The sequence below is a fragment of the Ictidomys tridecemlineatus genome, chromosome 5 (assembly GCF_052094955.1).
Source record: "Ictidomys tridecemlineatus isolate mIctTri1 chromosome 5, mIctTri1.hap1, whole genome shotgun sequence".
NCBI lineage: Eukaryota > Metazoa > Chordata > Mammalia > Rodentia > Sciuridae > Ictidomys > Ictidomys tridecemlineatus.
In genome coordinates, this window is record NC_135481.1 from 9,905,195 (window position 1) to 9,918,601 (window position 13,407).

A 13,407-nucleotide genomic window follows, 5' to 3' on the forward strand; every position below is an offset into this window, starting at 1 on the left:
AGTCTGCCTCTGCTCATCTGTCTCAGATTCCAGCTTCAGCCTCTGAGCCACAGAGAAGAGGAGCACCTGAGAACAGCTGGGAGCCAGGGGACATTCCCAGGCAACATGGAGACCATGGCCCAGTGCACCAGGGTACAGATTCACAGCCTCATAGTGCAGCTCAAGAGATTGAGGTCAGTCCCTGGCCCACTGCCAGTAAGCAGGGTAGTCCTGGCATTAGAGGGACTGAATTGAGAGGTCTTGAAGAGCCAAGAGTGCGCAGGGATTCCTCAGGGAGGAGCAGGCTCCTGTGTTTGTGTCTGTCAGGGTTTGTGCTAGGCAACTGCAGTCAGAGGTCTCCCTATCCTCTGCCTACCTATGGGACTGAAATGTCCATATTGGCACAATGTTAAGATTTCTGGGGCTGGGGATGTGGCTCAAGCAGTAGCGCGCTCGCCTGGCATGCGTGCAGCCCGGGTTCGATTCCCCAGCACCACATACAAACAAAGATGTTGTGTCCGCCGAGAACTAAGAAATAAATATTAAAAAAAAAAAAAAAAGATTTCTGACTTTCAAATAAGGCCACCTGGCCCTTTCCCAGGGCATTCTGTGGCTAGGAGTAGAGCTGGGAGAGGAGTAGCCACTGGGGGTACTAGCGTCCTTGTAGGGCATCATTGGTACAGTGTCATCAATGTGCCCACCAACACCCCCTTGGTCTTACTACTGAAGGCCTTGGGCACTGGGCTTCAGACATTTTGGTGAGTTATTCACTTATGCCTCAGATCACATCACAATTACCATTTCACAGACAGGGAGAGAAGGGTAGTGACTTGCCCTAGGTCACACAGCAAAACAACAGCCAAGTCCCTAGCCCCCTAACCTGTCCCAGAAAGGCGTTTTCTTCTATCATATTTCATATTCTGAGCTTGATAGCACGACTGTCCTCAATAGCCACAGGCAAGTTTGGCTTAGGCTGTGTCTCTCCTTCAAGGTCATCTGGCTACTCTTCTTCACATGAACTCCTCTCCCATTCTGCTTTGCGATTCCTCCCCTATAGAACTCTTGTCAGCCAGGCTCCATACCCAGAACCCTCCTTCCATCTACTCTAGACTGAAGCAGCATTGTGAGGATGAGGCTTCATGCCACCCTGTCCTTCTTTCCTGGGGTTTCCAAGATGCCAACCCAGATTCACATGATTGCTCCAAGGCTGGGTATCAAGCCCAACTGGCCATGTGGGCCCCTGCCTGGATCACTGATTGGAGCAGGGCTAGTCCCTCTTGGGCTGAAGACCAGACACATAAAACTTGGGACCTATCAGTTGTCCTGGTTTTCACCATGTGGAAAGAGCTGGATTTCAGTGACAGTAAATGGAGAAAGTGGAATTGGGATGGAGAAATTATAGTTCATCCAAGGGGGTCTCATGCATGGAGAAGACAGACATCCCCAGTGCTGCTCCCAACTAGCCTTCTGCCTCCCCCTTCAGTCCTCTGGCCTTATATAGCCCCAACTCCTGTATGTCTCCCTGACACACAGAGGACTCACCCCCAGTGAAGGGAAGGCCAGGGGCTTGTCAAAGATCACCTACCCTTCTATCCCTTTGGATATATATAGATATTGAGATGGGGCTTCATTATGTTCCTTGGGCTGACCTTAAACTCCTGGGTTCAAACGATGCTCCAGCCTCAGCTTCCCGAGTACTGGGACTACTCCTGTGTGCCCCAGCGCTCAGCCCCTCTTGGCCTTGTCTATCTTGGATCCCTAACTCCTGTGGAGGGCCAACCACCAGCTGGGTACCCTCCCCCTGCTCTTCCTATTCTGGCTACTCCTTTGTTTCCTCTTCCCAGCAGTGATCCCAAACCTCCTTTCATAAGCCCCTCAGACACCATTTCCCCTTTCCTTCGTGGCAATGACCTTCACTCCCATTTCAGAGACCTGGTAGCCTTCTTTTCCTGCAGGCAGAGGGGTAGCCTTAGGGGGTTTCCCCTTTTCTGTCATGGCAATTAGGCTAAAGTCATTCCTAGGCTTCACCACTGTGCCCTCAGCCCTTAGCTCCCAGGGAGTGTGGTCTAATCCTGGTAGACAGGTGATAGTGTGGCCTGATGAGGGTAGTTGGGAAAGCTTTTCTTGGAGCTGCCACCCAGTGACCTCTGGCTGGAGGCAGCATGGCACAGTGGAGACCTGGGGACAAAAAGTCCTGGGTGCTCTTCCTCTGTCTGGTTAGCATGCTGGCTGGCCCCTTCTTCTCCCGGAAAGGAAGCACATCAGGCAGAGTTTAAGGGGAGCTGCTTCAAGCACTTTTTTTTATATGTGGCGCTGGTGATCAAACCCAGGGCCTTGAATGTGCTAGGCAAGTGCTCTACCATGGAACTATACCCCCAGCCTTTTTGAGATGAGGTCTTCGCTAAGTTGCCCAGGCTAGCCTCAAGCTTGGGATTCTCCTGCCACAGCACCCGAGTTGCTAGGATTATAGATATCTTACTTCACCTGGCTTGGAAGAGCCTTTCTAAACCTGAACTCTGGTTAAAACACAGCCTCTGATTCTCAGAAGATGGTACCCAAATCTTTTAGTCTGGAGTCTTATCTTTTCCCAATCCCCCACCACTCCCACCCCTCTGACCCTTGGCACTGGCTAGTCCAACACCAGATTCTCTGATGCCACTGCATTTCCATACCCATCAGTTCCCTGCTGGAAGGGCTCTTCCTAAACATCTCCAGCTGGCTCTTCCACATATAAAGGCACTTCCTGGGAAGACCTCCAGAGATTCCCAGGTGAGTTGCTCCAGCTTCCACCTTTTATGTTGTATGTTTGTATGTACGTATGTCTATATATCATATATGATGAGCGCTCATAAAAAAATGGATCCAAAAAAATTTTTTTATTCACATGATTTAAATGGTTTAATTTAAATTGGGTAAACAGCTGTTGAGGATTGTTTTAATATGTGAACAAAAAAGGAGGTTAACAGATCTGTTTACTTTCACCTTTCCTTTTCATTATATTTAATAATTCTGTTCAAGATAAGGTACATTGTTAAGAAAATTGTTTTCTTTTAGTGCCTTCTGGAATGTTACATAATTTTTTCTTTAGCTATTATTGCCAGAATTCCTATCTTCATCCCAGTGCCAGTGAAGACAAAGATAAAACCAATCTACAGCTTCTGCAATAGCCATCACTGAACTGCTGGCAGAACTTGCCTGGACTATGTATCACTTGTATGCATTGTGAACTCACTTGTATGCATTGTGAACTGTTGGTGCAGCGACTTGTGGTAGTGTTGGGGTATTTTTGCTGATGGTGTCATTGGTGGTACAATTTTTCCAAAAGGAGCCGTCAATTGACTTGGTGTATCTTCCTCCCTTCTGCTTGTCATGGTTGTTCAGCTAAAATTTGAGGGCCAACAGAGGTGAGGCAAAGAACCTCATGCCCCCCACACTGGTACAAAGACCTATCCACAGGTGTGACTGTATGCTGGACCGGTAGTCATGACGGGTAAGATCCAATTGCAATGGAAGTTGGTCAGGCAGTTTTTTCCCTGAACATCCTCAGTAATTAGCTTGAACTTCCTAAACGCAACTTCATCACTCTGCAGATCAACAAGACTCACTTCAAATACCCGACCCTTGAGGCCATCAGAAGCAATTTTGGTTCCCTGAGTCCTGGTGACTAATGTTTTTCCAATATTTCTTATATTGAACATTGCCGGTGCTTTCACATCATACCAATCTTTCTTAGAAAATGGATCAACCACTTCTTGGCTCCCTTCTTGCCGCCTTTTTGTAAGGCGCTTGTTCTTGCCTACCGCCATGGTGCTGCTCAGAGAGCCAAAAGGACCTGTCCACTGTCGACTGTTCATATAGAGTCCATGTTATACCACATCCCAAAGAACAAGTCTTTGTCTAGATGCCGTGTCTTTTCCCTTGGCATCTCATCTAGCAGTTCAGCAGGAGCATGCTAAGCTAAAGAGGTGATCCCCTGGCCCTATGCCTGTCAAGACAATGAGGTAACCCTAATGGAATCAGCTTTGGTGACTACCCAATGATAGAGTACACTGCTAAAACAGCCGATAACCTGAGAGTAGATGCTCTGGGGATGAAAGGTGAGCAGTGCAGGGGAGAAGGTTCAGAGAAGCCAGGGGACCAGAGAAGCAGCTCCCTTGCTCCCTTTTCACTCTGAAGGACCTCACACCGTGCAAGAGTCACTCAAAGCAACAGAGAGACCTGCTTGTGAAGAGGTAGAGTTTTATTGAAATATAAACATTCAAGAACATGTAAGAGAAAATAACCACAACATATAGACACTTGCTGCAAGAGGATGTCTGAGGTATTTATTCACTGCCTAGGCTACCCATGTGCTATCACATTTTTCCTGGTTAAAATACATATAAGATGGGAAAGGGGAGGGGACAGAGTTGCTCTGGCCAACTGCCTCCCATGTGGCCTTCAAGGACTGAACCTCCAGGGAAAGCTCTGCTTGGGCCAGAGCGTGAATGCTGGGGCAACAGCTAGTGCCTCTACTCTCACACTTTCTGGCTGAGCCCCTGCTGCTGGCCTTAGGAAAGAGTGAGGGCACTCGGAGGGACAGATCAGCATGATGCCTGAGGAAAGGGAAAGGGTTCAATGCCAGAAAAACCCAGTGCACTGACCCTGCATCTTCTGGGTGGGAAGAGTCCATTCTTTTGTGACCAAACCCTGAGAAAGATACATTGGCCAAATGTCTGAGACTCTCTCAAATGGGCCCAGAATCAGCCACCTGGGCTTCTCACTGGCACCAGATTCCAGATGGCCTTCTCTGCCCACACCTGGCATGTGCCTGGAGGGAAAGGCTTCTGAGGCCAGAGGGGCAGCCCCCAGGGGATGGGCTGTGCCCATGTGTATGAGTAAATGTGTGCGAAAATATGCGAATGTGTGTAAATGTGAGAATGCATGTGTGCACAAGTGTGAACACGTGTGTGTGCACACATGCGCAGATGTGTGGAAGGCCGGGGGAGGGAGGAGGAGATGCAGGTCAGCAGAGCGGCTGCTTACCAGGTTGAGGTATGTCTTGCGTGCAAGCTTTTGATTTCCCTTTCTTTCCCTGGATAGGACCAAGTATAGGCCATGCTGTGATCTCCACTGCCACCACCCAGGGAGTTCTTGTGGGTGGTGTTCCCGTGAACTCTTTTGGCCGAGAGGCGAGCCTTGTGCAAGCATCACGCCTTCTTAACACACAGAAGCAGCGGGAGCCAAGAGAAGAGAAGGAGCTCTCTCAGCATTTCCTCGTTCCCTGGGTAGCTTGGCCACCAGCAGGGCCCACAGCCACCTACCTCATGTCCTGAGGTGGGAATGCTGAGTGAGGAGAGATGTCCTGCCCTACTCTGTCAGCTGGAGCAGAGGGCGGCAGAACACAGGAGTCAAGGCCCTCTTCAGAAGCAGCCAGCAAGAGTGGGCCTCTCCATCTGCCCCTCCCTCCCACCACAGTGATCCCTGAGTCATCCCACCTGCTCCCGCCTGGCCTGTGGGCTGGGGCCTGGGCAGGGCTGGAGGGGCTGGCTACTGAGCCAGGGCTGGCTACTGAGCCTCATCTGGCTGGGGTGATCCGCTCTCATTTCTTTGGTGCTACAACAACAGCAACAACAATAACAATTTAAAAATAAAAAACAAAAAGTCAGCAAAACACATATAAAAAAGATTTCAGAGATGCAAATACTTCCTGAAGAATCAAACATCAACAATTACAAATCTGAGGTATTTCAGTGAACCTGACATCAGCACATCTGGGGCAAATGGGGCTCAGATGGCCCCAAGAGACGATGACAGGAGCCAGGGACAAATGGGTTGTCTTGGGAGTGCTGGCCAACAAGGGCAAGTGGGGAGCCTGAGGTTTGGGAGGGTCAGAATAGGATCCGTGTGAAGTGGGTGCCAGGGCCTAGGCAGCCTAAGCTCTGCTTCTCTTCAGCAGCTGCCTGGAGGCCCTGGGACTGAAGTCTGTTCTCACGTGCTCTTTCTCAGGCCCTTTAAAAGGGGATATAGGATCCTGAGTACTGATTCATGACTTGGATTTGAGGGACCCACCCTCCAGGAACCAAACAGTAGGCTAGGTGGGCTGGGAGGGCCCCATCCCATGCTCTGCAGACAAGAGCCAGGAAGGCACGCTCTTGGCTCCTAGCAGCACCACAAGGGATTTTAAAACTGGGGGACTGGGTCAAGGAAGAGAGCAGTGGAGTTGGGGTGATGGTAGAAGGCAGGGAAAAGGAAATAAATTAAAGGGGAAGGGATATGGAGGGCCTCCAGCCCTGTGTCGGCTTTCAGATTGTCGATACACTGTGACCCGGGATGGGAGGTGGCCGGGGAACCCTAGAGAAACCTGGACACCCAGACCTCTGCCCAGTTCTCCAGGTCAATCCCTGATTGGACAACGCTGACCTGTCCCCCCCTCTAGCCTCTCCCTGTCCCCAGAGAACAGCAGGACCTGAAAGGAGCCTGGACAGACGGTCATGTCCAAACTCTCAACGTCTGGCCAAATGGTGTTTGATGTGGGCTCCGTGATGAGGTAACTTCTGTGCATCAACTTCCTTCACTCTCGGCAGGAGTAGGGAGTGGGTAGCTGGGTGCTGCCCGTCAGAGGGACCAGCTGGTGGAGGGCTCTGCACTGGGGGTGCCCCGTGATGAGGTAGGACTTGGTGAGCAGTGAGAGCTGCTGCTGCTGCTGCTGGCACTGCTGCCGATGCTCTGGGGAGCAGAGCCTGCAATGAGGTGAACCACTGGTTTCTGGGCAAACAGCACACCTAGGGTGGGGAGGAGAAACAGTGTGGGCTGAAGAGACAGCGGACTCAGTTCAACAAGGCCTGACTGACTGCAGGTCTAACCCTAAGTATGCTCTGCTCTCCATACAATGCAAGGTGCCAACAGAAGCCCAGACACTGTCCTGCCTTCCTGTGCTCACACACTGCTTAGGGGACAGAGAAGAAACAGTAACTTCGCTAAAACATTACAAATGCTCTGAGACCAGTGTAGCCAGTGTTGTGGGAACACTAGAGAGGGTTTGGAGAGCAAGGGAGGGTAGGATGTAAAAGGATCCAGCAGGAGAGTGAGCCTGGGCTACTGGAAGCGGGAAAAGTGGCCAAGTGAAGAAAAGCATGGCCAGAGAATCTGAGACACAGACACAGCAGGGAGAGGTGCAAACTGACAAGGGCTGGTTGAAGCGTGTGGGACAACCAAGGGGTAGTGATGGCCAGAGCTATAGCAGATGGGGTTGGAGAGATGCGCAGGCAAGGTGGTGTGGTTTGCAAAGGCCATGAAGGCCCTGAAAATTTTGGGCAGGAGAGGAATATCAGAGTATTCTTTGGGGAGTGACAGGAACCTGGGTGAGAGAGGAGGGGAGGCCTCTAGGGACTCTACTTTAGTGGTGCCAGCAAGGACAGGGGAGGAGTTGGAGAAGAGAAAAGCACTAGGAGGGTGGGGAAAGGCCCTGTCCCCGATGCTGGTGGTAGGTAGCCCACCAGAGACCTACAGCATGAGGGGGCCCATGGGGCCTGCATGGTGGTACAGTGTGTATGGGGGGTGTAGCTCCAGAACAGAAGCATTCAAACAGGCAAAGCCCTGGGAAAGCACCTCCAGTTGTTTGTTGTTGTTTTTGGAAGTGGAGATTTAATCCAGGGGTGCTTTAGCACAGAGCTTCATCCCCAGCCCTTTTTATTTTCTCAGACAGGGTGTCACTAAGATTACAGGTATGCACCATCACAACCAGCTACACCCCCAGTTTTGATAGAAGGTGCAGCTGTAGGGTTTTAAAGCCTCTGTACTGGATGCCTCTCCAGGCTGGCTGACACTCTTTTACATCCTGGGTAAAACAGGCAAGTGACACCTAGCCCAGGCCTTGTGGCCCCTAATGATAGTTGTATTTACCAACACTCAGCTGGACTTGTTCCCAAGGTGGTCCCTAAACCACTGGAATGGCAGTGGAAAAGAACTGCTGTTTCTATGAATATGAAGCTGAACACTTTAAAGAGCCTCAGTAAAGGTACAAAACCAACCAACAAACAAAAAACTGTTGGTAAATTAGGTTTAGGAACAACTGAAAAAGACTGGGGAAGAAACCATAAAAATGTAGATCGATTGTGCTGCAGTTAGACTCCTTTGCCAGGGTCTCAACCTGTGGTCCATTTTAAAGAAAGGGAATGACACATAATGTAATATGAGTGTGTGTTATGGTCAGAGAAAGGAGATGCATGTATTGCAAGACCCATTCTTGGTGGGCACTAACTTAACTTGTAAGTTACTACAATGTTTAAAGGCACTAATGTAGTATTGATTATGAATCCTCACATAAATGATTTCTTCAATTAATCTACCAACCATCAACCAAAAAAGAGTTAGATGAAGGGTGTCTGTCAATGTTGGGGGTGGTATCCTTCAGCATCCTTTATTCTTCTGTAGTCCAGAAGAACCCCTTTACCTTTGGAACTGAGACAATGTGAAAGGAAGCAGGGCCAGTCAGGGAACTGAACTGCTACTGGCTGCCACTGTGTGGGCATCTTCCGGGACTCTAGGGCCTACCTGCATAGGTGGTGCCATCGATGTCCACAGACATGTTAATGCTCCCAATGCTGCTTGTGGTCAGGTTCAGGGCTGCAGTCGAGGCATCTGCTCTGTCTTCTGGTGGTGAAAGGGAGAAGCAAGTCTGGTCAAGCCTCCTATTATGTTCCTACTGTTCTCTCTGGTGCTTCCTGGCAACCCCTGACTCAAGGCCTCACACCATTAGAAAGCACCTACATAACCACCTCCTGAACACACAGTGTGAGAGGGAACCAGGCTCAGTCAGCTTCCCACTACTGACTTTCTCCAGTGAACCAGTTCTTTCTTTCTTTTTTATTTTATTTTTTTGGTACCAGAGTTGAACCCAGGGGCACTAAACCACTAAGCCACACTCATAGTCATTTTATTCAGACAGGGTCTTGATAGGTTACTGAGGCTGGCTTTAAACTTGTGATCCTTCTCCCTCAGCCTCCCAGGTCACTGGGAGAACAGGCATGTGCCACTGCACCCAGTTACTCAGTGAACCAGTTCTTTTCCCCTCTGCTCTTGGAGAGAAGGGATCACAGTCAGCAGGCAGGCTGGCCAGTTCTACAGTTGTGCACTAATACTCTTGGGGTGATTTGGCAAACTATGAGTACCCATTAGACACTGGGTATAGGAAATCAGAGACCAACAAAACTCAACCTTGACTCTTGAGGATTTACCCTGTCCCTTGCCCCTTGATTGTAAATCATCAGGATTAGATGTTCTCAATACTTGGTCAGCTAGCACACAGGGACTCTGTCTCTGCAACACACAGAGCACCAAGAATTCTTCCAAGTGAGCTGCATTTCTGTTAGCCTCTGGCTTTTACAGGAACAGGGCGGCAGGCCCCTGAAATGGCTGTTACCATCTAGCTTCCTTCTGTTCCTCACCCAGGAACAGTGAGGGATTGGCTGCCCTGGAATCTGCACTAGCTCTCTTCACACCTGCCTCCTTCCAGGACATGCTTATGCATGTCTGCTGTGAGACAGAGTCACAGCAAGAATGGCAAAGAACAGGTGTGTGAGGGGAAAGGGGAGAAAGAGGAATAAGAAAAATGGAGATAGTTTTTTGGAAAAAGAGAAGGTGGGCCACTAGAAAGATGTAGAGGGGAAGGGGAAAGATGTCACTTATGTCGCCAAACTTGTATTTCCTACTTTTTATTCCTGATGGCCTCCAGCACTCTGATGTTTCCCTGCTGACCCCTTGTTGAGCCTTAGGAACAACAAGTATATTGTCCTCCCAGACCAGAAGGCCAGACCACAGTACCCTGCTCTGGCCTATATCCTATGAGGTACGGGGGGTAGGCCAAGCCCTTTAATTTAGACAGATCAAAAGGTGGGTGGGGAAGAGAAGTACAGCAGCTGTCTTTGACTTCCCAGGGCACTGCCTGAAGCAACTTCTGGTTCTCTAGAAAACCTCAGCTTGATGAACAGAGATATTAGTTGCCAAAGAAACTCCATGTGGTTCTCTTTTGGGACCTGGAAGGCAGATCTGAAGGAGCCCCTTCTAGGTCAGGATTATGTACTTTACCTCATTGCCTGCCCGGTCCCAGGAGATGTGAATGAAACTCTAATGGAGTTGGATTTGGCATGTATCAGGAAGGAAAGACTGAGCCCTGAGCCTGGCACTCACCCCTGCCATTGATCTTAATCTTCATAGGGAGCTGCCGTGCCATGCTGAAGAAGTTGCGCTGGAAGGCCTGCTGTACCAGGCGCTGCTCCTCCTCTGATAGCCTTGAAGCCTTCTTCTCAGGAGGCTCTCCTGACTCCAGTCGCTCTCGTAGCTGCTCTAGTGTGGCAGTCCGGGTACTGGCCTGCTGGCTTGCCAAAGTCAAGGGCACAGCCAGGCGATTTGGCACGGGCACTGTAGTCATTGGGACTCCATCACCTGTGAAGGAAGTGGAACTAGACCAATCCACGATCACCCTTCCCACCCAACAACCCCATCTTGGGACACAGAGAAACTGGGCTCCCTTCTTTCTTCCTTTCCCTCTTCCCCCAAGGGCCCTGCTGACCTTTCCTGAGAGTGGATGCTGGGGATATCCGAGGGCTACTGGTATTGGTGCCACTGCTGGAGCCAAGCCCAAGGATGGGGAAGCGAATCTTGGGTGGTGAGAGAAGGGCTGAAGCCCCAGTAGCGGCAGCAGTAGCAGCAGCAGCAGATGAGTAGCCAAAGAGAGAGGAGCTGTAGCTGGGCCGACGGCCCTCTCTCCGGTTGCCATCAATGGCTGCCTGGAGCTCAGCTGGAGAGCTCAAGGCTTTCTTCTCACACTCATAGGCATAGAGATACTTCATATACCTGTGGGGAAGGAAGCAAGCAAGATGAATAACCCAGAACAGCCCGACATGTGGGGCCTGCCTGTAATCCCAGTGGCTTAGCAGGCTGAGGCAGGAGGATCATGAGTTCAAAGCCAGCCTGAGCAACTTAGTGATGTACTAAGCAATTCAGTGAAACCCTGTCTCTAATAAAATATAAAAAAGGGGTCTGGGGATATAGCTCAGTTGGTAGAATGCTTGCCTCACATGCACAAGGCCCTGGGTTCAATTTCCAGCACCACAAAAAATAAGTAAACAATTAAACATACAAATAAATAAATAAAAAGGGCTGGGGGTGTGGCTCAGTAGTTAAGAGCTCCTGGGTTCAACCCCAGTACCAAAACAAAACAAAACAAATAAACAAACAAAACCCAGAACATAGCATCAGAGACTGCTGATGGGTTTCTGGAAGCAGCCTCTGTTAGGCAAGCTCTAGGGCATGTTGGTGTACTTAGTGGAAGAGAAAAGTTTGGGATCACTGGACATGCTGATTTAAGGCCCCTTTAACTGCTACTTAATTCTAAATATTGCTCAAATCTGAAGCACTGGTCATTAAGGGAAATCAGCAACATCTTAACTAACATTTTCACATTTGTTTTGGTGCCTTTTCAGGGCCCTGAGAGAAATGAGGTCCCTTGTGGAGCAAGTGCTGTTTGGGAGGCAATATTCTGGAAAGAGTGTGGATTTTAGAGATAGACACCCAGGCCTGACTCCTTGATCTTAACATTTGGATAGATAGAAACACTTCTTCCGCTGTGCTTGGGACCTAGAAGTAATGTCCTTCTTTGTGTCAAGTGCCCCAAGAAGTAATTCTCTCCCTACAAACCTTGCTATTCTGGTCATTGCTCTGTTCCCAACTTCTACTGGAATAGGTCCAACAGATAAAATGCTTCTACCTTTCAACAAGACCATGACACACTACCAAACTGATGTGTCAGCTGTTCATTCCCTATTCTTCACATAGCAACTTCCAGAGTGTTCCCAAAGAACAGATTCCCCTCTGGCCTTCATTCTCTAGTGCTACTTGTGGTTCTACTGCTTCTGTGACTTTTGAAATTAACTCAAATAGTGACAAAAATAGGTCGTGGTACCATGGAGCCTGACTGCAAGCTGAGTGTCAGGTAAAAAGGGCCACCTGTGGCGCAAGTGCTGTTTGGGAGGCGATACTCTGGAAAGAGTGTGGATTTTAGAGATAGACGGACACCGAGGCCTGAATCTCAACTCTACCACTTATTGGCTGGTATAGCCTTGACCAAATCATTCAATCTCAAAGACTTAGTTTTTAAAATACAGAAATTAGGGAAATGTATACTTCACAAGATAGAGGTTTAAATAAAAGAGAATGGTAAAGTATCAGTACACAGAAGACCCTGGGTTAGGGTGACTCTCACTGTTACCTGGTCTAGTGTGAGATTCATCTCTAAAGCTCCTCACTGTTTCAGGAATTCCATTCCTCCTGTTAACTGTGTAATGGAATGTCCTTCCTTCCTCCTCCAGCTCTGGGCTAAAACATCCCCTTTCTCTAGCTTCCACCTCCTTCCCCAGCCCTGGTCACTCACTGGGTCCTGAGGGTAAAGGCGGCGCTGGTGATAGATGTGGGCAGGTTCAGGCCTTTGGTGATCTCCCTCCAGATCTTCTTGTTAATGATCTCCACCAGGCCCCCCTTCTCTGTCACCAGCTTATACAGCATGTATAGATCCAGGATCTGCTTGGCCATGATGGGGATCCGGTTGATGGGGGTCCCTGTGATTATATAATAAGAGAAAGACAGGGCTGAGAAAGATGCCTGCGTATGCTCACACTTAGCTGAGTTGGAAACACTGTTCATGAATCTGCTTAGAAGTGTGATTTAACTCAAATTCCCCAAACCTGAAAGCTGTCAGACTAGCTGTTGTTTCTCTTTAGGATGAGAAGGACAGGTCCAACTCCCAGGGTAAGTGGCCTTAGACAAGACACTTAGCTTCTCTGGATCTGTTTTCCCATTTGTAAATAAGAGGTCAGGACTAGATGAATTCAGTGGGGTTGTCTGTTTGCAATACAATTCCAGATTATTTCCTAATGATTTGGCAATTTATACTCCTCTGGAGCATCTGGACTCTACTCAGGGGCTGCTTCCTCTGGCAGGCCTTATCCTGACTCCCTGGAAGGAGAGGCCCTTCCTGATCATACACCCTAACCCTAACCCTTGTTACTCCCTGGTAGCAGTTTGTTAATAGTATATTCCTTTGCATACTGCCTGCCTACTTCTCCCCTCCTGCTACAGGACGGAGACATGGTTTCTTTCTTTCCAGTGTGCCTCACCATGTCAAAGGAGCTGCTGGACAAACAGATCTCCAGGGGAATGAAAAGCCACTCAACAATTCTCTTTCCACTAATCACCCCACCCCCTCTCTGGCCTCTGAAAGAGGGAGGGTCAGAACAGCTTCCGCCCAATAGCCCTGAGGGGAAGTGAGAGGAGCCAGGGACTTGATTAGGAAACCTGGCACCGGGCAGGAAGGGCTACTAATGAGCACCAGGGGATGGAAGAGAGGGCGGTACTGGGGTCCCTTCACAGCCGACTGGGATGCTCGTCAGG

General features: G+C 49.4%; 1 protein-coding gene and 1 pseudogene across 4 annotated transcripts in view; both read right to left on the bottom strand.

Moving 5' to 3' along the window:
• Positions 1–2,596: 2,596 nt before the first annotated feature.
• Positions 2,597–4,065, bottom strand: LOC120886297 (small ribosomal subunit protein eS1 pseudogene; annotated as a pseudogene).
• A 136-nt stretch (positions 4,066–4,201) lies between these two features.
• The window catches only part of Arid3b (AT-rich interaction domain 3B), a 45,381-nt gene continuing 36,175 nt past the window's right edge, over positions 4,202–13,407 (bottom strand). For 2 of the 4 annotated variants that reach the window (XM_005316796.5, XM_040274813.2), the window contains exons 5-9: positions 12,392–12,575; positions 10,532–10,815; positions 10,150–10,404; positions 8,515–8,613; positions 4,202–6,743 (exon numbers count right to left, since the gene is read on the bottom strand). In XM_005316796.5, coding sequence (XP_005316853.2) covers positions 6,577–6,743; positions 8,515–8,613; positions 10,150–10,404; positions 10,532–10,815; positions 12,392–12,575 — 989 coding nt within the window. In that variant the 3' untranslated portion in view covers positions 4,202–6,576. Of the gene's footprint in view, positions 6,744–8,514; positions 8,614–10,149; positions 10,405–10,531; positions 10,816–12,391; positions 12,576–13,407 lie in introns of those variants that run through there. The other 2 variants (XM_021728317.3, XR_013438692.1) reach the window with 2 other exon arrangements.